Source organism: Gouania willdenowi, chromosome 4 (assembly GCF_900634775.1).
Source record: "Gouania willdenowi chromosome 4, fGouWil2.1, whole genome shotgun sequence".
NCBI classification, from domain to species: Eukaryota; Metazoa; Chordata; class Actinopteri; order Blenniiformes; family Gobiesocidae; genus Gouania; species Gouania willdenowi.
Genome location: NC_041047.1, coordinates 25,739,819 through 25,763,891, shown reverse-complemented (window position 1 = coordinate 25,763,891; position 24,073 = coordinate 25,739,819). Strand labels below are relative to the sequence as shown.

The window sequence follows — 24,073 nt, the reverse complement described above, 5'->3', positions numbered from 1 at the left end:
GGAGGCCTAGTGGGGGAGTTGGTGTTTGGAGTCAGAGCTGTCAGGTGGTATAACAAAGTTTGTACAGAGCTGCAACAGAGTTTGTGTAGAGCTCAATCTTTATTTGTTTCCACTTTTTCCCCTCTTTTTGCAAGTTGGATGTTTTCTATTTTTTTTCAGGCCTGCATTGTAAATACTGCTGCACTTTTACCACTGTAAATAATTACACTTTTACTGCATTTTTGGGAACCTTGGACTACTTTTTGAGCCTACCCACTAGGCCATTCTTACAGAGTGGTTATATCTAAAACTGGTATTTGGGATCAAAAACATCTTTTTCCGTATTCTTGAAGACATTAGTGCACAATCACATCACTACACTTATGCACAGTAGCCGGGAACTGCAATTATATGTGTATTTAGATGTGTAAATAGATGTGATTTATGCACAGAATCTACAGGAAACCACAACAGTAGGTCTAATATCCTTAAAACACCTAGTAAAGATTGCCCAGCAGATGTCCTAAGTGAGCAACATTTGTGACCAAAGTGAGTTTCTTGTAATATTGTACACTGTAATGACTAATTCAGGGACATTTTTAAATCAACTTAGTAAATACTGCTTGTTTTCTATATTGTAAATGTATTCAATCAGCTAAATTCCTGAATAAAGGTACTCCAGCTTCCTCCCACAATCCAAAAACATGACTGTTAGGTTTATTGGATTGTCTAGATTGCCCGTCGGAGTGAATGTGAGTGTGAGTGGTTGTCTGTGTGGCTGTGTGTTGCCCTGTGATGGACTGGACATGCGGTCAAAGGCGCTCTCCATGGAGGTGAAACAAGCCATCCTTAAGCTTAAAAACAGAAAAATACGTGAAATTGCTGTAATATTAGGAGTGGCAAAATCTACAGTTTGGTACATCCTGAAAAAGAAAGAAAGCACTGGTGAACTTGGCAACACAAAAAGACCGGGATTTCCACGGAAGACAACAGTGGTGGATGATCGCAGAATCATTTCCATGGTGAAGAGAAACCCCTTCACAACAGCCAACCAAGTTAGAAACACTCTCCAGGAGCTAGGCGTGTCACTGTCCAAGTCTACCATAAAGAGACGACTGCATGAGAGTAAATACAGAGGGTTCACTGCACAGTGCAAGCCACTCGTAAGCCTCAAGAATAGAAAGGCTTGTATGGACTTTGCTGAGTCAGCACAATTCTGGAACAACATTCTTTGGACAGATGAAACTAAGATCAACTTCTACCAGAATGATGGCAACAAAAAAGTATGGAGAAGGCATTGTACAGCTCATGATCCAAAACATACCACATCGTCTGTGAAACATAGCGGAGGCAGTGTGATGGCTTGGGCATGCATGGTTGATAGTGGCACTGGGTCACTAGTGTTTATTGATGATGTAACACAGGACAGAACCAGTCGGACGAATTCTGAGGTGTTCAGGGACATACTGTCTGCTCAAATCCTGCCAAATGCAGCCAAATTGATTGGACGACGTTTCATAAAACAGATGGACAATGACCCAAAACATACAGGCAAAGCAACCCAGGACTTTATTGAAATAAAAAAGTGGAATATTCTTGAGTGGCCAAGTCAGTCACCTAAACTCAACCCAATTGAGCATCCATTTCCCCTGTTAAAGTTTAAACTTTAGAAAGAAAGGCCTGCAAACAAACATCAAATGAAAGCTGCTACAGTAAAGGCCAGGCAGAGCATTAAAAAGGAGTAAACCCAGCATCTGGTGATGTCCATGAGTTCAAGACTTCAGGGAGTCATTGGCAACAAAGGATTTTCAACCAAGTATTAGAAAAGAACATTTCATCTTCAGTTATTTAGGGCTCTGTTCTCCCGTTAGGACTTTAACACTTTTTTGCACGCCTGCAGTTACGCGCTTCTCTCCTATGTGTATTCTCCAGTCCAGGCTGCTTACAGACCAAAAGCGCGTATGTGTGAATGAAGACGGGCTGAAGGAAAGGAGGCGATGATGTCATTTTTTTTTGGGCTGTCTAGAAATCACGGAACCTGGAGTTTTCCCAACGCTTGTAGATGTCATTGAAATCTGTGAAAATGAATAAGTTCACTTTTAATTTGAAATGCCTTCAATGATAAACAATGTAACAGTTGATTTGATCAGATCATTGATGATCAGATTATTGCAGTGTGACTGAGTCACAGTTAAAATCTTTTTCCTTGATCATCATCACCATCATCATCATCATCATCATCGCTGTAAAGCGTGACCAAGTTAGATGCGCTGGAGATATGAGGAAATAACCCGACCGCAGAGCGTCCTGCTTTAATACAGAGGGATGTTTGCAGTGAAACACAACTATTGGGTTCCATAATACGCAGTTTTTAATATCAATTGTTTAAAGCGCCCTGAGCTGAGCCTCATTAAAGTATGTGCGGGAACAGTTTGTGTTCCATCCTCATCTGCTTATGACAGCTCGTTTCACTCTGTAGTGGATCAGACTGACTTTAAGTTAGACATAGTATGGAAATAGTTGAATCACTGTGACCAATGTGGACAGAAGTCTGCGTCTGTCTGAGTTTTAATTAATCACGTAGCAGCAGCTGAGTGATCACAGCTGCTGCTGTGCGAAGCACGAGTCCGTGTGGCTTCAAATGGAACTAAGTCCATATTTCTAGTGTAATATAATGTTTTACTTTATTGGGGCGCTGCACTTATTCCAGGGTTAGAAGCGCGTAGAGGAAAATGGAGAATACGCTTAAAGCCAGATTTCAATTGGAACACCCACATTTCAGGGCTGCTCCACACAGAGAGAAGGCACACAGTGACTGACTTAAGTACAGGGGGAGAATAGCACACAGCAAAAAACAGCGCAGCTGCGCTGCTTTTTGGACTTACGCACATGGGAAAATAGAGCAGTTAGTTTGTCCAATTACTTTTGAGCTCCTGAAAAAAGGGTTTGTGTTTAAAAAATGATTTAGTTCCTCAGATTTTTATGCAATCTTTCATTCAAACCACTGAATTAAAGCTGAAAGGCTGCTCTTCAACTGCGTCTGAATTGTTACTTTGAATTTCATTTTAGTACTGTGCAGAAACAAAATTAAAAAAAATGTCTCTGTCCAAAAATGTATGGGCCTAACTGTATGTTTTCCTTTTATAAATGATTTATATGGACGTATTTCTCCCTTTCCGAGTCTTTACAAAGTTTGAGCAGAAAGCTTAAATATCCATTTTGTAGGTGCTTCCTAATTTGTTCTTTGAACTTTGTCCATTTTAAGGCTTATAAATGTGATCTTGTTCCATCCTAGCGTGAGTGATGGATTACCAGGAATTTGTTTTCACTTCTGTGTTCCTGTCCAACAGGAAATGACCTGTATTCTGCCACTTATATCAACTTCTTGGGCTCAGAGCCTGTGGTTCTGCGCAGCTCAAACTTGACTCTTCGCACTGAGTTTAAAAGCTCCTGGCTTAGTGATGAGTGATGCAACTGTACATCTAAACATCTCTAAGTTTACTGCTTCATACACAATGTTCTTTATGTACCTCCAATAGAAGTCCTTTATCTCTTGCCGGCTCCTAAAGTTTCTTGAACATTGTGTGATTTCAGGGCCAAACTTTGTCTACATGGACTTTGTGGGTGAGAGTTTCAATAGTCCTGAAGGCGATGATGATAAGGTGTACTTGTTCTTCAGTGAAAACGCCATGGAATACGACTCCTACCGCAAAGTAACTGTGTCACGCGTGGCGCGTGTTTGCAAGGCATGTATAAGAAATTTTAAATTCAAGCCAAAGAGCACAGATCTTTGACTTTCTCATCTCTCTCTAACATCACTGTGTGCTCTGTCTGTGTTTAGGGGGATATGGGTGGTCAGCGGACACTCCAAAGGAAATGGACGTCGTTCCTGAAAGCTCGTCTGGACTGTTCCCTCCCTGAACCCAGTCTGCCCCCCATTGTCCAGGATGTCTTCCTGCTAAAGCACAATGATTGGGCAAAAAGTGTATTCTATGCTGTCTTCACTCCACAGTCGTGAGTGTTTATTTCAATTATATAATTCATCTTTGTGGCTCAGGGAGGGCGTTGTCTGACTACTGTGCAGTATACTGTCCTGTTCTGTTAGGGATATTAAAGGGTACCTGCAGAAGATGAGGCAAATCACAAATTCACTTACTAGTTTATTTTACTTTGTAAAAGATCAGTGACTCAGGCAGAACATACTCAACTAAGCACCCCTGCTCTGTCCCGACAGAGAGGGGATGGCAGGTTAACAAAGGAGACACATTTTGGTCCTTTTGTTGACAAGGGGAACACCATCAGATGCTGGTCCACTGAAGTAGTGAAACCATAACAAAAACGACACTTCCCACTATGTAAACAGACCTGTTACACCTCTACCTCCCACAATGCACCATTTCTTTAAAGCGACAGACCGCGCCTAATCTACAATAGTGTGTCATATCCTGACCAAAATGGCAGCTATCCACAGTTTATGTCCCAACGTATAAAATTATTCTAAAAAGTCCATTTAATCTTTTTTTTTTTTTTTTTTTAATAAAAAGGTACACATATGTTGTTTATTGGTAATACATTATGCACATTTTTTGTTGTATACATTTCCACTACAGGTACCCTTTAAAGAGGTGTTTGTGATAATTTTCATCTTGAAAATAAATGTGCTATTCTTTTATTAAATGTTGGTCTTCAATTTTTTTTAACCTGATGACTTATGAATGGATGAGCAAACCTTTGCCTGATATTTCAATAAATGTGTGATGTGTGTTTTAGGAGCCTCTCTCAGGTATCTGCAGTATGTGCATATCGTGTGTCAACTATTCGAGACATTTTCAATGAGGGGAAGTTTAAGACACCTGTTGCTGTTGAGATGTCCCATGTCAAGTGGGTGATGTACACTGGTGAGGTACCAGTTCCCCGACCGGGAGCGGTAAGTTTAAGACCTTCATGGGAAGTGAAAAACATCAAAAGACAACATTCTTAACCGTGGTTGTTGTTCGTTTTCAGTGCATCAATAATGCAGCTCGTAAAATGGGGATCAGTCACTCGCTGGAACTTCCAGACAAAACTCTCCAGTTCATCAGGGACTATTCACTGATGCACGAGGCTGTTCGCCCACTGACTGGAGGGCCACTGTTGGTCAAGAAAGGAGCTTTGCTGACTCAAATTGTGGTGGACAGTGTGTCTGCTTTGGATGGGAAAAAATACAGCGTCATGTTCATTGGAACTGGTAAACACATGAAAGGATATATTTAGACTTATTCCTGGACTCATGATTTATATCAAATTATACAGTCGAAACATGTCGGCAGATTAAAATTTCCTGAAAAACCTTTTTTTTTTCATTTTTCATTTTTAACATGCTGTTCAAAATGAAGAAAAAATTAATCTTGCTGGAACTATTACATGGAAGTCAAAAGAAATTTCAAAGGGACCATCAAAGGCAATCAGCAGAACTCATCTGATTAAGACTGGCAGTTGACAGTAGAAACATGTCGGGAGACTAACATTTTCTGAAAAACCTTGTCTGAATAAACAAAACATCAACTTAACATGCTGTTCAAAAAGAAGACAATGAATCTCACTGGTCTCTTTGTAGCCTACCTGCTCTGTATTGTGTATCTCTTATTTAGCTTTTCTTTTCTTCCTTTTTTTGCTAATTCATATTTTGTGGATTGAATGTGAGCAGTTATCTGTTTAAATGTCCTGATCAATACTTGCCTCATATTTGTTTGTTTTGTGTGATACCTTTGTGTGTAATCCCAGGGTCAGCTGTATGCTGGATCAGAGTTTGGTGCAGTCCAAGTGGCGGTCAGTAACTGCAGCCGTCATAAGACTTGTGAGGACTGCATCCTGGCCAGGGATCCTTACTGTGCCTGGGAAAATTACAGCAGCCAGTGTTTGTCTGTCCGCAGTCTTTCACCATCTTCAAACGTTGCATTTCAGAGTCTGCAGGATGCTGATGTGGCATTCTGTCCTCTGTCAGGTACAGTAGTTTTCACTTTGTGGCTAAATCCAGCACATTAGTTTAATCCTGATTGTGTCTCAACTTTTTTCTTGTGTGTTTGTTAGACCCAGTAGCAGCTGTTGACGTCACCCTCGATCCGGACAACAGCATTCAGCTGCCTTGCCAACTTCACTCCAACTTGGTGGAGGCTCGCTGGCGTTTCTCTGGTCGAGTACTTTCGAGGCCTCCTCATCCTCCGTGCCTCTGAATCAGACGCTGGCTTGTATATCTGTGACTCAGTAGAGCAGGTGAAAGGAAGAGAATATAATCGGACAATGGCAGCCTACCGTTTACTGCTCCGCACTACCCAAAGTAATTCCGGCACGGTCATTGGCCTCACAGTCGCTGTGGCTGTTTTGGCTCTTCTCTGTGTCTCATTGGTGGTACTCTTTTGTTCCCTTCTATCTTATATTTGTCGTGCAATTTGATTATGGTAAAAAGGAAGATGACATCTTTGCCTCAGCCTTGTGGAATCCCATTCAATTGCTTTCCATGTCAGTTGGCGTGGAGTCTGTTGATCGTTGGGTTGATTCGTGACGCAACGGTCTCGCTCATTTGGACACCTGAGAGGAAAAGAGAGAAGCAGGGGAGGGAGGGTATAGGGGCCCGGGAATTGAAGAAAGAAAAAAACTAAAATAAAGGTTAATGTAGAAAATACAGAAGCGTTCATGTATTATCACAACTTAAATCATCAGTAACGGGCGTCCCGCATGTCATCTTAAACAAAGATCGATTGTATGTCATAAGCTCACAACATGAGCATGTGTGTTTCCCTTTAAGAGCCCTCCCCATTTTTTTTGAGAACAGCAGCAGAGCTGTGAGAAAGCTTGTCATGCTTAAAGACTAGAAACAAAATTTTTTGACGGAATCTTTCAAATGCATAAATAAAAACAAAACAAAAAATCCCATTTCCCCCTTTTTTTGTATTTATCCTTTCTCATTTTTGTTTAGTTTCCTTATTTAGCTCACTTGAGACCGCAGAGATGCCCAACTCCGCCTGCTACTTATGGGAACAACAGAGCTCAGTTTGATTCCCACGATGGTTTGATTGATTCGGGCGGTTATCTATCTGTATTGCAGACTCGGAAACTCTCCGGTCACGCTACATGACCGCCAGCTATGCTAGAACCGCACGGGAGAGACAACGGGGTGCTCCTACTGATAAAATATATATATTACATTTTCTATTCGGGAGCTGGAAAGCGTCCATTCGGTCTATTTGGACAAAAGAAGGCTTCTGCCTCACTCCCGACATCAAATTGTTACGGCAATTTTGTCCATAACTTTAATGAAAATTAAGTTTGTTTTGCTGTGCAATGTTGGTGCGATAAAAAGGAAGATGACCTTTTATAAAAATTTTTTTTTTTTTTTTTTTACAAAATGTTGAGAGACATTGAAGAACGAGGAGGGGAGAAGGACCTGTGTGTGTGTGTGTGTGTGTCTTGAGGCACCGTCTTTGCAATCCAGCTATGCCTGTGAAACCTTGAGGTAATAATAACTGAGCCCGCAGGCATGGAGTGTGGGAAATTCATCAGGATAGATATTGAGCATTGGCATGCACACAGATAATCACACGCAATTTTATGATATTTTAATTTTGATCCAACAAGTGTTTAAAACTTTAACATGGATGCAATTCGAGCGAGCCCTAACAGCAGTCAGCCGAGTACTCACACATCCCGAGCAGAACTTCAGAGATAAAACTCCTGGGGCCTGAATCACAGAGACCTTGCAGTGCCAATAATAATCACACTGTTGTTGACTTCAAAGGGAATGGAGAGAACCACTTCACACCTATGGCCAACATTTCAAGTCTGGATGGTCTGGGCTTCATAAATGATGAGTCGGAGATTTAGGTGAATCCAAGGCCAACACGAGGCAATAAGGAGCACTTCTGCTGAGAGGTGTCCTTAAAAGCAGTCCCTGCATTAAAAATTCTTTTGATTAGTTTCTTCTTCAGCAATGCTGAAATTGATTTTGTTTTGTTTCATGAGTCTGCTTAAGTATGCACCGTGTGCTTTTTCTAAAATAAAGTGCCTTGATAAATTTTGAATGACGCTGCATCGTAAGTTTGTCAAAATGAACAGAAACTCAACCTTAAAATGGCAAAATCCCAATTAAATCTGGATCTCTGATTAGAGTGGTAAAGCAATTTATTATCAGGCTCTGCATGCATGTCCAAACCTGAAGTGATCCCGTCTCTGCTGCTTGAACCACGCTGAGCCCAGAGGAAGCAGGTTTTTATCAGGGAGCAGGACAGGAAGATACAGAGTAGAGGAGGAAGAGAGAATGTGGGTTTGTGGGCAGATTTTCTCTGAACTTCAGTTTCCTTTGTGAACTCTTCTGTTATGACTTGTCAAAGCTATAGCTGTAAGTGGTGCTGAACCAGTCTAATGCAGCAGGCTGTACTTCTAGCTTAGCATGTGTCCATGTTTCTGACAATTTTAAAACCAGTGAGCAACACTCAAGCTAACCATGCCATCTTTACCCATTCCATTTGTACTAATGACCAGTGTCGGCCCAAGCCTTTATTGGGCCATAAGCGACTTTCGTTTTGAGGCCTCCAACACTGAAGCATAAACTCCTGTGTTTTATTATTCACACATGATTATCATTCACCTACACTAAATCTCTCACATTCAATATAAACTACATTATAGTCTTTCTTTTTGTCTTGTATTAATATACACCTTAACATTACATGTGGCAGTCAATGCAGTTTACCATCAAGTATATTTTATTTCCAGTTTGAAAATGGAAATTTCAAAAGTGCGGACAAATTATCAGATCATACTTAAGTAAAGACATTTAAAAAATAAAAAACAGTAATATTTATTGAATTATGTCAAAGTGTAATAAATGCAGATTTTTAAAACACCTCGTAAAGATTGCCCAGCAGATGTCCTCAGAGAGCAACGTTTGTGACCAAAATAAGTTTCTTGTAATATTGTAAACTGTAATAACTAATTCAGTGATATTTCTGAATCAAGAACTACTGCGTGTTTTATATCTTGTAAAGAAAAAAATACTGCTTGTTTTATAATATTGTAAATTTATTTACATATTCAGTGATAATCCTCTGTGAATGAGCTGATATTGTAAAGTGATTTGGAACTACTTTGTCATAAAGGCACAATTTCAATTTAGTCAATTTTAATATTTGCTATCTAGTCAGAATTGCCTAATTTTGCAAAGAATTTTGGGGCTCATGGTGGTGTAGTGGTTAGCAAGTCTGCTTCACAGCAAGAAGGTCCTGGGTTCAAGGAGTAGACACTTTGGTATTTTCTGTGTGGAGTTTGCATGTTCTCACCGTGTTTGGTGGGTTTTCCCCAGGTACTCTAGATTCCTCCCACAATCCAAATGAGAGCTGGAGATAGGCACCAGCAGACTCCCACACCAGAAAAGGAGCAGATTGGTCATAAAATGGATGGAATAATAAAGAAATAAATAAATATTGAATAGAAATAGCTTAAAACAGAAATAACTAAAAAAAATCCAAGTCACAAATACAACTGAACATGCTTGTGTGCCTTTTTCAAGCATCACTGGTTGACACGTAAATTCACAATAGACTTTAACTAGCCAAGTAAGGACTGTTGTTATTTGTTAACATGTACAGACTAAGAGGCACTTTTATTTAACATGTTCACTAATGAACTATAGTGCAAATGAAGCAGTTGGGAAAGGAAGAAGAGTTTTTATTGGATGTCATGTTTCATTTTGGCCTGGGGAGCCAAAAGGAAGCCTTGGTGCATGCTCCTCCCACCTTATCATGATCCTGTAAATAGTTAACTCGTGCTTATTTTTCCTTACCCTAATGACCAGATTCACCAAGATCTGAAATTAAGGGTGATGATTCAGTTTCTTCCCGAAATTCTTTAGTGACGCAGTTTCCTTATCTGCTGCGCGGAATTCACTAAGATTGCAGCCATCATTAGTCCACCAGCAGAATTGGTGCAGACCGCCCCTATTTAAATGAGCGTTTTGCTCATTTAATGTGGAGATGTCAGTGCCCACAAGCACACAATGACATTTGAGGAAGTTAAATTTGAGGCAGATGGACTTCTCTGTCTGCTGCACAAACATTTAATAATGTAGAAAACTAACTTTTGGTTTATTTTTTTCTAAAACAACTCATTTAAAACCTAATTATAATTTCCCCCCCTCATTTAATGTGGGTGCTCCATTCGGTCCTGTAACTTTGCTCTTGATCAGTGCATGCAAAATAGGCAGATTAGGGCAGACACCGCTCCATTGATCTACCATTGATGAGTTAATACAGCAACACAGTCTGTAACTCAGTTTGCATTCTTTGAAGATAAACTACTGACCATCATCCAGTGCAGGTCTCAGCAGCACTGTTTTAATACCACTAAACATCAGTGAATCCACCCCTAAGTTGCTAGTACACTAGTCAGTGACGTGCAGTCAGGGCAGGCGAGGTAGGCAGTGCCTACCCAAGGGTGAATTGATATTTTGATGATTTGTTTTAATTATAATGTAATTAGAAATAATTTATTTTTCAATTTCCGATAGCCTACAATACCTATAAGTTTGAAAGTGTCAGCATTTTGTGCTTTTCATAACCCAAATCGCTAAACATTTCCTAACCGCTGTAAGACAGGAGGAGGCCACACCCCTTCTCAAAGGCACATTGCTGCTCTGCCTCTGTTCCCATAACGTGTTTTTATGTGTTTGCGCATGCGCAGTCAGTTCCGCAAGATGAAAACCATTTACCTAAAAAGGCAGCTCTCTACGCTGCCTTTGGACGTAACCGCGCTATGCTAAATGCTACTGTATATCTAAGTTCACAGTGCATTAGTGAATTGATATCACGTGACCGCTGCTGCTACGTTCTCTGGGCGGGATAACACCACAGTCAGGATCAGAGGTGTTGCAACAGGGTAGGCAACACAGGCACTTGCCTAGGGCCCCGAGCTGAAGGAGGCCCCCAAGGGATGGCTGACAGTCAATTTCAGCGACAAAATAATGAAACTGCTGATAGACGCTTCATACATAATGAGTCTGAGATTTAGGTCTGCTGTGGTGCTTCAATGAATCCAAGGCCAACACGAGGCAATAATCTATCCATTGGAGCACTTCTGCTGAGAGGTGTCCTTAAAAGCGGTCCCTGCATTAAAATTCTTTTGATTAGTTTCTTCATCTGTGCCAACTTCCTCCACACTCATTTTCATTGTTTTATGAAGCAGCTGATGCTCTCTGAAGAGTGGAAGTCTCTTAAAAGAGAATTTTGAACTCCATCCTGCAGTTTTGAATTGTTTATGGATTTTAGCTTTTGTATTGCGAGTTGTGATAACACTTTTGTAACATATTGAAAACAAACAAGGTTTGACTATTTATTAATTTTTCATCCACAAATGTATGCATATAACAGTGAATAGATTCAATTTACAAATTAAAAGTACATAGATGCAACTGTATAGTTAAGACAGTGGTTCTCAAACTAAGGGTTTTGGCCCCATAGAGAAGCTGTTGGGGCACAACACAAACCTGCTAAAATTGTTTGTATGTTGTACGTTATATAGTGAAACAATTGGTGCGCTACTTCATCAGGTTGCTTTTCAGGTGAGTCACCAGGAAACTATTGCAGTTTTGAGAGAGGGATGTCACATTTAACGCTGTTGAATTTAGCTACTGGTAGACATGACCCCATATTTTGCAGTATTTGTACAAATACTGCAGTAATTTAGTTAATTGCTCCAAAATAATGACCCTCTTTAAATGACACAACCACAACTTATTTGTTGACGTAAAAAATTACATAATACTGTATATGATGTGTGTGGGGAAATGGAACCATCCAATACACACTAAGGACACCTAACAGCAGCAGCTGAAAAGTTACTGACTACATCTTAATTTCCAATTGTTCAGCTTACATACAGATTGAAATAATCGAGTGATACAAAGTGAAGCGTATTTGAGCAAATGTTTTATACAAAGATAAAAGCTAATGTCAGATGATAGATCTGAGTTAATGCATGTAGATGGTCATTGCATTGTTTCCCTAATTTAGCACTAAAAAAAAAAAAATTGTTCAATGCTAGTCGGTCTTTGAAGGTGTTGATGCACTGTTTTCTAGATCTGGCGGCAAACAATAACACACTGAACTTTTATTCAGCAACTTGATTTTAATTCTTGCTCTTGTAAAAACGTCATTTATTGAGATCAAGAAACAACTGATGACAAAACTGCCCCCGTTGTATGTTTTCATTAAAAAAAAAGCTTTTTAGTATGTAGTGACTGCCAGAAATATTTACATCCAACTGTAAAACAGTCGATGAGCGCTGAGCTTAATGTTTCCTGTTCATAGGAAAGACGAGGCAGATATCTATATTTTTTTCTCTTCGAAGGTGGTGTTTTTTAACTTGTGTTAAACTGCACTCCCCATAGGGAATTCAGTTTCAGACCTGCCTTTTCCCCCTCACCTTTTCCCTTTCCTCCTGTTCTTATCCCACTTCTCGTCTAAACACGATGTAGCCGAAAACGGCAGCCGCGGTGTGTTAATGTGTGTCTTTCCGCTTCAACTACCAAGTTAAATTCCTTGTACTGTTCTAAACTGTACCTGGTGAATAAAAACCTGATTCTGATTGAAAATGAAGTCTAGTCGGAAAACTTTCAACCCATTTGAACGTTGTTGTAAAAGGCCAGTTTGTTTATCTGCAGTTAACACTTTTCATGATTGACTGGTTTTTGTTCATTTTAATAAGCAAACAAAACTTGAGTGACAGACAAAGAGTTACGTGTGAATAGTTATTTATTGAAATGTTGGCATATGAAAGTTTCTGTTGAACATACCTTTTCACTGTGAGCCATTATCAAATGCAAAAATATAAGTCATAAATTTGGTTTTAGGCCAGGAAGGACACTTTTAGAAAAAAAAAAAACAAATGGAATAAACAAAGCAGGCACATTTTTGTTTAACTCGAGTTAAGACAATAAGTTTAAGTCACAGAAAGTGCGTATAATGAGTTGAAGACTACCTTTGTTGACAAAAAGGTAATCAATATTTGGCAACACTTGATGATTTAAACTGCTACACATACATGTGCAGGACTCAGATGCAAATAGATCATTCGAAATTACAAGTCAGTGACAGTTCCATAATGGGCAGCATGCATGCCCACTCATGTTAGTAAATATAAGTGTTCAGTCTAACTGAAGGTAAGTGCAGAAACAGACAACAGCAGATAAGCTGTATTAATAGCTGGAGTGCAGGGCATCAAAGCAAAGAATGTAACTACAGAACAGCAGAAATACTGTGTTACGTTACAACACAGTATAAACTCTGGCTAACACTGCTTTTAACATCAAAAATAAGACTGTAATGGCACTTGGTCTCAGTGAGAATCAACAGAGTCACCCCACTGAAAATAAAGTCCAGTTGATGAAAATGGCAGTGTTGGAGGCAAAAGTGATGCCAGGCATTTTCCACATGCAGAATCTGCATGCAATATTAAGGCGCATAATACAATGCGTGGAGCTATCAGCACAACATAGACATGACTTTCTTATTGCAAAAGAAAAGAAAACCCAGGTCCTTCAACACACTCCGATGACTTAGAATAAATCCATTATAAAAGCTCCATATGGCACACGACCTTCACACACCCAACGACCTTCACACACCAAACTGTGAAAATGTTCACACCTGTTTTTGAAAAGCAAATTGACTACTTTTATGGCACCTTAAGCGAAGAAAGCTTTGATATGAGCATTATTCGCTCCATTTGTGGTTCAGTTTAACTTAGTCAACAAAATTGAAATAGAATGGTATAATTTCAAAAATATATTTTTAACACAAGCAAAGGGCTTTAACAAGCTTTGGTATCAAATCTCATAGTTTAATCTATTCCTCTATATAATGGGAAAAAGGAAAGTATTACCTACATATATTTTGCATATGTGAACTGACTTGGTGCTTGAATCCTTCAGCTTTCTGTCTCCATCTAGAGGTAACTCTCAGCCTTCACCATTGGCTGTTGTCAGGATAACTGGGTACTGTGGTCGGGTACTCAGGCAAACTGGGGCCTTGAGGTGTTTGGGCCACAGCGTTGAACCCAGCCTCCCTCACCGGTGCGCTCTTCCACAGCCCGGTGCTCCACTCTTCCTGAGCGCGCTGCATGCTACCGCCTCCACCTCTGTACAGTCTGTGCACCTAGCCACGGGAACACAGAGAAGGCCACTTTACGGAGGCGTTTGTTTTAAAATGGAAAGTCTTCATTAAATACTGATGTTTGCACTCACCTTGAGGAGGATCAGCACCATTAAAGCAGTCACCACAGTGAAGAGCAGAGTGGTGATAAGCATGATTGTACCAGAGGCTATGCTGGTGCTGAAAAACGTCACTGTTGCAATCCAGCCGCTATTTTGTAGTGTTGGTGAGGGTGAGATGGAGTAGTGTTAGTGTCTCACAGCAGCAGATGCACTCCCAAGTAAGTAGCAAGCAGTGAGAAACCAGACACAGTGACAAGCAGCATGCGGAAACATAGCAACATAGCATTTATTTTTTTCTTTAATTTCTCTCTTTTTATTCTTCTCTCAATTTTATTGTAACTATTATGTATGAGTGTGTGTGTGTATATATATATATATATATATATATATACACATATAGAGAGAGAGAGAGATATTTATTAGGGGTGGTGAAAAAAATCAGTTCAGCGATATATCGCAATATTACGTCTTTCTTGGCTCGATTCTAAATGCATCCATATCGATTTTTTTTAACCTTCATTTAACCATGAAAGTCTTTTCCACTGCAGGAGACATTGTAACTGCACAAAGAAGTGCTGAAACCTGGGCATGTTGACCAGCTTGTGTTTTTTCAATAAAATCTTAAAAGAAAGTACTAACTTTCTGCATTTATTTGTTGTTCTAGGCATATACCTCAGTTAAGTATAAGAAATAATTGCCTTATACTTAAATATCGGGATATATCGTATCGTAACCTCGGGAATTGTATCGCCAGATGCCAGGTAATACACACCCCTAGTATATACTTATATTGTTCCCTTCCACACATTTGTCTGCTATTAACTTGTTAATGTCTCCTCCCCTCACCCCCTAATAGCAGAATACCAGTATTATATTTATTATAATATCACACACGCACACAGTATTCTAATGTATAAGATTTGTAAATACTTTCTATGGGAACCTGTCAGCATTTTTTCTGTAATTGTCTCTGTCTTTGTGTTGTATGTGGCAAAAAATAAATTATAAATAAATACAATAAAATAAAATAACAATTATAATCATTTTATAATTTAAATAAATAAATAAATAAAAATACAGAGTCTATTTTTCCCACTGAAAATTGAAATGATGGGCTGAGCAATATGGATCAAATCTCAACTTGATATTTTTTCTCAATAATCCCATATACAATATAAATCTTAATAATTTTATTTCAAATGAAGTCTGATCAGGAAGACAATTCTGGGTGAAATTTACTGATACTAAATGCCACACATTTACTAACAAACAGCTGCACGATATATGCCACTTTAGTCTTTTTCTCCTCAAAGAGACAGCACGTGTGAGTGAGTTCTGTAGTGCGGCTTGGTTTAAGGAAAGGTCTGGATTAGGATGCACTCAGTGATCATCTAACTGTGGTTTTTATGCTGTTCCGAGTAGACAAAATAACAACAAAATAATATATATATATATATATATATATAGGCGATATTGTAATTTTTTATATCCCCACAATAGAAAACTTGATATATGTTGAATGTCGATATATCGCCCAGCTTATGATAAATGTGTTCTAACTCGGGTTAGATCAGCATCACAGCTTCTTTGATTGTCCCAGGGCAGCTGTGGCTACAACAGTAGCTTACAACCACTAAGTGTGGAGTGACAGAATAAAGCGCGTTGAGTCACCAAAATAAAGCGCTATATAAATCCAATGCATTATTATTATTATTATTATTAAAAATAACAACACATCCCACATCATACCTGCTGGAAACACTTGTCATGCATTTTCCTGTGTTTACTGTATTAACCAAAAAAACCTTGTGTGTACCTTATAAACCAAAGTCATAGTTTAGACATCAGGACTATTTCAGTCATAGCCTGTGTTGTTTGTAAATACACGCAGACAGATTTGATGTGATCAATGCAAGGCCACATGATCACATTGAGTTCTAATTAGATTTCTTCCCATGTGATGAAATTATAATTTAGTTTGTTATAGTTGACAAAAATGTCAACAGTATTTGATATAAGTTTTTGTTCACATGTATTTTTTTTTTTTTAAATTAGTCAGTCACAATATTGTCACTTTAAAAAATTAAGCCGACAAAATCTATGATTTTCAGATAACACAATTAACACTGCTCAAAATGGCCTTTGCTTGATTTATAAATAACATTTTCATCATATTTCGATTACTCTGGCCACAAGGCATCTTCTTATTCTACTGCAAGTTGAAGCAAGAGTTTAAAATCAACTCTGGTCTTAGTCATTTTTATTAAGTGACCTGGGACACTTTTTTTTTTAGCATCAGACATCCAAAAAAAGAGTTATAACCTTTTAACTATGGAACCAGAGGTATTTATTAGTGGCTGCTTCAAACTTTCAGACTGCTGTCATTTTAATTGAACAGACTATTAACAGAAAGCAGTGATTTAGTAACCATAGCTTTATTGTGAAATATTGTTACATAGAATTTAACAGGCTGATTTGACATTATAAGTGTTTTCACATGAGAAACATGTTTATAAGGTTCTCCCATTGCTTCCACTATTCTTTGGCTTAAGTTGTATTTATTTTTTGTGTATTTATTCAGACAATTAGCATTTATTTCGATAATTACCTTTTGGATATCAGCACTTTTTGCAGTTCATCTTAGACTTGTGCATGATTAAATGTCACAGCATCAATGTTAATGTGTGTCCATGTCAAATACATGTAAAATAAATGAACAAACATTATTGCACTCTTGTTAAATTGCCTTTTTATAACAATGCAAGTGTATTACAAGTTAACAGTGTTATTGCACGCACGTTTTCAGTTAAATTTTTGACGGTCTGGAAAACCTTTGAAAAATTTCACCCAAAATCTGCCAACTTTAAAAATCACTCCACATGCTTTACTTTTCAATGAGAATAAAGTCCTACACAAGTTATTAAAGCACTAAGAAAATACTTTGCTGCAAAGTTTGATGTCTTGTTAAAGGACGTAGTTGGAAATTTCAGATTTTTGTTTTCAAAACAAATGAAAATGTTTTGTCAAAAGCTTTAAAAAATAAAAATAAATTAAGACTTGCTTGCTATATTTACATTAAAATATAAAAGAATTATGGTACAAGCAGCTGTCATTTAGCAATTAAGCAACAAGGAATTATATGTGGCAGTAAAACGTGTTTTTTTTTGTTGTTTTTTTTTAATACCTGCTTATTAGTTTCATAAGTGCACAGCCACAAAATTTAGAAGTGTGTGGCCAAAAGCAATTGATGATCACGCTGATCAATGACCTTTTGACAAAAATCCACTCATCATGAACATGTATTGTGCTTAAGGTTACTTTGGTAAAGTTCAACTTACCATGTTCCCCAACCAGAGATGCCTAAAGTCTGGATAAAGGACAAAACGCACTGAGCAAAGAAAATGAAGAAGAAGGCCATGAAGTTGAATGAGCTGTCAGCTCTGTGGGGAGAAAAGGTAGAAAAACATTTATTAAAAAAAAAAAAGTGACAACTTTATCTTAATCAGACTAAATGCTCCTCTTAAAGTCACAGATTCAAACCTCGGGGGGACACTCAAGTCCTTTCTGTGTGGAGTTTGCATGTTCTCTCTATAGATTTTCTCTGGGTATTCCGATTTTCTCACACCATCCAAAAACATGTACTGGTGTATTAGGTTAATTAGAGTCTCTAGATCAGGGGTGTCAAACTCATTTAAGGTCAAGGGTAAAAAATGACCCAGTTTGACCCAGTGGGCCGGAACAAACTTTTTTTTTTTTTTTTTAAATGTTTTTGTGAAGGAAAAAAAGCACAAACTCAAACAAAATCCTGAATATCAAGCAATTGCTCAACATTCCTTGACTTTACATTTTCTGGAAATTTCCAACGTAATTTGCCTGAACTCTGTGGCATAATTCGCCAGATTTTTCCAGGTTTTTGAAAATAATTGCGATTTAATATTACTGTAAATAATGTCGTTCTGCAACCTTCATCGTATTTTATCAACAACTTATGATCATTTACAATGAGTCTTGTTTTTCTTGTATTTTTTTTTCTTTAAACAAAGTAAAGTGCGTTTGACCTGCGATAAATTAGCGCCGTGTTCAGGGTGTACCTCTGGTACCCGGAGGTAAACAAGCTGGAGAAAGGTAGCCTGGCGATAAGCCACACCCACTTTCTTACTTTTTGTAAGAAATCGCCAGTATTAAACATTGAATAATATGCAAGGAGATTAGGATGAATTCCAGGTTAGGAGAAAGGCACTAGCAGCACATTAATATATGACTAAAATCTCTAGTTCCCTGCTTCTAAAAACTAGACTTCTAAAGCAGATGAATAGATTGGATAGGGTAGAATGGACATACTGTGGACCTGCAGGAAGCGCCTCTGCACTCTGCTTTGTGAGTAACAGACAAAGAGATGAGTGGACCGAGCGATTATTGGCGGAGTAAGAGAGACAAAAAAAAACTATCCCAAAGCCTCTCAGTATGAGCTAACTTCCTAATGTGGAGGGTTTGGGTTGCAGCAGTCAAAACTTATCTTTGCACATATTTGTAGTATATACTTTGTGTCTTTCACAATAAAAGCTACGGCTGTAGCCTTTCACAGCAGTACTCAGTGTAAAACTATAGACTCGTGAGAACTTGATGTGTTCAAAGGTCTACGGTTGGTTTGTAAAATGGTGTGTGTTGTTGCTCTCTAGTCTGTGTTTGACTCACAACAGGCTGGTGAAAAACCATGTAGTGCAGTGAACATGACCAGCGTTTCTCTGGATACCAATGGCAACAACATTATAATTAGGGTTTGAATAGGGTGACCACATTTTTAAAACTCAAAACTGGTGTCACGTACTGAGTTTACCTCCGTACTGAGATTATAACCCTAACCTAATCCAATAAATAAATAAAATATGTGTCCATTCACTTTAAAAAACAAAAATTAATATTTATTTTTTTTGGCAAAAATTAATTTTCCGGTAGTGCGCATGTGCACATATACAATCTCAGTATGATGCGCACTCTACATAACATCGGGAAAGTAATTTAGCCAAAGAAGACGACAGATTTTCAAAAGAAACTATTTACATGTGCTTTTATTTGTAATGAAAAAAGGTCACATGAATTTCATTTCTTTTTTCTTCCTTTTGGATGAAATGTATTATTGCGATGGCTAAAGCTAATTTAAAGTGGCCGTCAATGTTGAAGGAGAAAGCATGAGAGGAAGCAAACGAGTAATATTGTCAATGTCATCGACCAATCAGCATCGAGTTGCAAACACGTATAAGACTTTTGAGCTTTTTAATTGGTTTATATTGCAAGTGTTACTACGGCAACTGTTGTGATTGACAGCTCACAGTCAACAGAGATCACGTTTTTAAGCGAAATGAGGTTTCAGGGTTTTTTCTGTCAACGGCAACAGACATCCATTTCTTAATAAATGGGACAAACTGGACTGAACTTGTGAAAAACCAGAACAAATCAATGGTTTGGCGGAAATCGACAGGGACACGGGATTTAACTCTGAAAACCGTGACTATCCCAGGTAAATCAGGACGTCTGGTCACCCTAGCATCATTCACGCTAGAAATCCACAGGAATGCAAAGTTTAAAGTAAATGTAGTGCAGTTTAAAACTACTCACTTATTGAGTATGAACTTTTCCTTTTAAATACAGAGATAAAAAGAAAACCTTGACAGATGTGAATCTTGTGCCAATGAATGTGAGGCATTGTAAAGTCTTTTCACACAATTCTCTTATAGCGCTCTGAATCTGCTCTGTGGTTAGACAAAAATAAATTATGTGGTTAAACACTTCACACCTTTTTTTTAACTTTGATACCATAGTCTGTAAGCCCTCATCATTTTAAGGCTGATACTAAAACCTGGAAACATCCATAAACATTTTGGAGACAGAGTAAATTCTGCCCCGTATTGCATGCACAGGCTGTAATATCACGAAGTTTATCATTGTACCGGTTGTTAGAAATACTGCTCTGAATTAGTAGTTATGTCTGTAATCATGATGCTGCTATTATCATACTTTCTCACAAAACTCTTCTTCTATAAAGTCTAATTTGAACTTTTCAAATAATTACCTGCAAACTGCATTTATTTATTTTTTGTTACTTTAAAAAACAAAAACGGTTTTCGAAAGTATGTTGGTCAGTTTGTTTGTTTGTTTGTGTACTCGATAACTTGAAACGTTTCCGTGTATTTTATTTTATTTTTTTGATTTCCAGGAAATGTTGATAATGGGACAAGGAACAGTTGATTAAATTTTAGTGATGTTCTGGCTACCAAAAAAAAAAACCATATAGATATATACAGTACAACGCATTCATTTCCCCATCCACACTGTGGAACTCTTGTTAATCATTGTTAACTTGAAAAGTTATGAACGGATTTTGGTGAAATTTTCAGGAAATGTTGATAATATTACAAGGAACAGGTGATTTTGGTGATGTTCTGGATACCAAAAGAAAATATATAGATATACATTTGTGCATGTTGTTTACTCTGTGAGTGCCATCTGTAACATGGCGTTTCACACTCAATTATACGAACAACGTGAGGACAAACCTGAATGCTTTGTAAAGTGGTCGGAACCAGCAGGTGTAACTTGCAGGAGAGAAGAGAATGAGCCAAAGCAAAGAGAAGCCAAAGTTGACAGCATTTCCTCCACCGGCCCACCAAGCAATACAGGAGATGACATTTGCACACAGCGTGCCTGAATACACTAATAGGAGAGAAAAATAAAACAGGAAGGAAGTGACTTTTTGAAAACTAGAGCAAAGACAAATGTGTGTTCCTTAAATAAATAATACTGCAGAATGTCTTCCTTTACAGTACATAGAGATGACACTTACTCATCCATAGTATGTAAACTCTGCGCATTAGTTGCTGGTGAGGTGCAGGGATTTCCTCTTCAATGTTATGGTAAAAGCATGGCTTTATTTTCAGGAACTTGGGCAGGGGAGGAAAGTTGTTTGCTCGCTCTGAAACAGAAAGCAGTCATCATGGCATTCCTTGTCTCACTGATCCACACTGTACGATTAAAGTTACACAGCACCAGTTACACAGCATCCCACAAGATGGATGGAAGAAAAACCAATGTTGAACAGACGAATGTGTGAATGGAAAGATAAGAGAGAAAAAAAGGACAAACCTGTCATTTTGAAATCCAACTTTTTCACTGTAATGCAAAAATACACAGTTAATACATTGCAAAACCCTTTTCAAAAAATAAATAAATCAAAAGTAGTTTTGTTCCTAGTAATGACTCAAACACTTATAAATAAAAGTAGTTGTGGCATTTACACTAGGTTTAGTAATTTTAACTATCAAATAACTAATTATGATCGTGGCTCAGTGGTAGAGTGTGTCGTCCAATAACAGAAGGGTTGTGGGTTTGAATCCCGCTCTAGCCAAGTCATTTGTCTTTATGTCCTTGGGCAAGGCACTTTACCCACACTTACATGGGAGCTTTAATTCCTCTTTAAAGCGGAACAAAAGTTAATTCCTCTTTAACCTGACCTTGTAAACACTTAATTCCTAGTGCTAATTTAATTCTGAATTAAACTTAAATCCGAATGAAGTGGCTGGTTTACTCCAATTTTAATTCCGAATTAGATAATTCCTCTTTCTTGTAAACACTTAACTTGGTTAATTCCGCTTTAAGTTAATTCGGGTCGTTTTGCACTTGCGCGACGACGTTCTGGTGACGACGTACTCCTGCCGAGACTATTTAATAAAAGCCTTAAAAGACATGGATATCATGAAAAGAGTGGATGGACGGAGACATAAACATGCAGACTTTCCCACGGACTTATTAAACACACACGGACCTCGGTAAACGGAACAGGCTTCACCGGACGGCTGACACTAGGACCTGTAGGTGGAATAAATGCGTCTCCATACTGCATTCACAGGCTGTAATATCACCAGTTTATCATTTTACCAGTTGTTAGAGCTACTGTCTTTACCAGGGAGCAACTATTTATTCCTGGTTATTGTTATCCAGAGTTTTACTGGGCTTTATTCACCAGTCATTAGTTCCTAGCTCTCTTATGCTCTGCGGTCCAAATTGAAACTGTATGTTATTGTCGAGCTGCTGCTTCAAAACTACATTCAAAATAAAAGTAAAAACAGTTCTTATGTGATCTTCTGTGTTACAGCCAACAATAAAAGGTTTGTTGTGTGTTTTTCCTGATTGACGTGATACGTCATGTTCACCTCCTGTCCAGCTTCCCAACCCCCAGACCTAAATCAGAATTAACTAAAGCCAAATAAACCGGTGTTCCATGTAAACCTCAGTTTAGGAATTACTATTTCCATGTAAACACGGAGCAGAACATTTTAGTTCCAAATTATTTAATTTGGAATAACTAATTCCGAATTACAAAAAACATCATGTAAGCGTGGCAACTGCCTCGTATGAATGGGAATGAATTGCTCATGAATGTTGGTGGTGGTGGTCAGAGGGGCCATAGGAGTGAAATGGCAGCCACGCTTCTGTCAGTATGCCCTAGGGCAGCTGTGGCTACATTGTAGCTTACCACTCACTGATGTGAGTGATTGGTGTGAATGAATAATGGTTTCTGTACACACTTTGAGTCTCCTTGAAAAAGGCGCTATATAAATCTAATATAGCGTACTATTATTATTTCAAATAATTTCTGCAGTTTTGCATTATTATTATTTTTTTTATTATTATTATACTGTTTCTGGTTTGTTTTTGTTTTTTTCGCACCATCCACAAAGTAAAACTCCATGTATTGTCTCAAAACTATACTTGGGGAATAAGCTGATTCTGATTACTGAGTAGAAAGTAATGTTAAATTATAAAATGTTAAACGATCATATGAAAAACATTGTTATTAAAGTTAGTTCAGAAAAAAGTGCAGACATGGCCTGAGTCGGTGTGGTAAAGCAGAGCAGTGTCCGAAAAGGTCGGCTGATATAAACGTCCTCTCTGCGGCTGCTTCACTGACCGTACCGGGGGTTAGCTCCGTCCATTTGGACCGTATAGAGTTACCGAGTCACGGTGGACAGAGACAAAGTTGTGTGTGTCTTACCGGGGGAACGTTTTACTGCTCACGCCTTTGGCCGCGGGGGTCCGACAGAAAGGATGCGCCTTTATTTTCGACCCTCGCAGGCATTGCGACTGCGCCGTATGCTGCTCTGTTTGTAGTTTCCAACCAAGGACACGCTATCGTGACCTGCGGGAAAAGGGACTACAAATCCCAGCACTCCAGTGAGCGTTAAACAGGAAACGCGTGACTTCGACGTGACACTGGTTTATCAAGATCCCTCCCTGACATCAACACGTAAACAGTTCGTCATCTCTGTTTCATTTGCAGTTATTAAACCTTTACAGACTGAACTGACTTTGTTTGTCTTGGTTTAAGACTGAAACTGTGCATTTAACTTTAATAAAACACACAGACAACCATAAAGTAGAAAGTAGGGAGCATTAGTTTTTCCACAATGTTACCGAACTCAAGTGATGGAAAACCACAATCCTGACCAGAAATCCAGTACTGTATGAAATCCAAGTCTCCGTGTGCACACATTAAAAAAACAACTTTATATATATAAAAAATAATTACACATCACATATAGATAGTATTTAACACATTACATTTTATTTTTAAGCCTTTGGAGCTAGCAGCAGACAAAAATATTATTTGTGTGCCTGTCTAATGAATTCATTCTTACATTTATTATCCCAAAAAAAAAAATGAACATCGTTCAAATAAAGTTGAAGTCGCTGTGGAATTAAAGTTTGTAAAATAACTGTCTTTGCACTGCCCTTGCAATATTTCCCGGAATTGCATTTAAGATATTTATTATGACTTTAGAGAACAAACCAAACCAA

General features: G+C 38.3%; 1 protein-coding gene and 1 pseudogene across 1 annotated transcript; one reads left to right on the top strand and one right to left on the bottom strand.

Moving 5' to 3' along the window:
• The first annotated feature begins 785 nt into the window (after nt 1-785).
• On the top strand, nt 786-7,390 carry LOC114461730 (semaphorin-4E-like; annotated as a pseudogene).
• A 5,353-nt stretch (nt 7,391-12,743) lies between these two features.
• scamp4 (secretory carrier membrane protein 4) lies at nt 12,744-23,391 on the bottom strand. Its single transcript, XM_028443406.1, has 7 exons — nt 23,271-23,391; nt 21,362-21,388; nt 21,063-21,191; nt 20,776-20,932; nt 17,560-17,661; nt 14,252-14,369; nt 12,744-14,162 (listed from the first exon to the last, which is right to left on the bottom strand). Exons 2-7 carry the CDS (start codon nt 21,366-21,368, stop codon nt 13,974-13,976), a joined length of 702 nt encoding a protein of 233 aa, XP_028299207.1. The 5' UTR covers nt 21,369-21,388; nt 23,271-23,391; the 3' UTR covers nt 12,744-13,973.
• Nucleotides 23,392-24,073: the final 682 nt, after the last annotated feature.

Coding starts and splice junctions, on each gene's coding strand:
- scamp4 (XM_028443406.1), bottom strand. Junction 17,662..20,775: donor CCACTTTACAAAGCATTCAG/GTTTGTCCTCAC, acceptor TTCTCCCCACAG/AGCTGACAGCTCATTCAACT. Junction 14,163..14,251: donor TGGTGCTGATCCTCCTCAAG/GTGAGTGCAAAC, acceptor TCCCGTGGCTAG/GTGCACAGACTGTACAGAGG.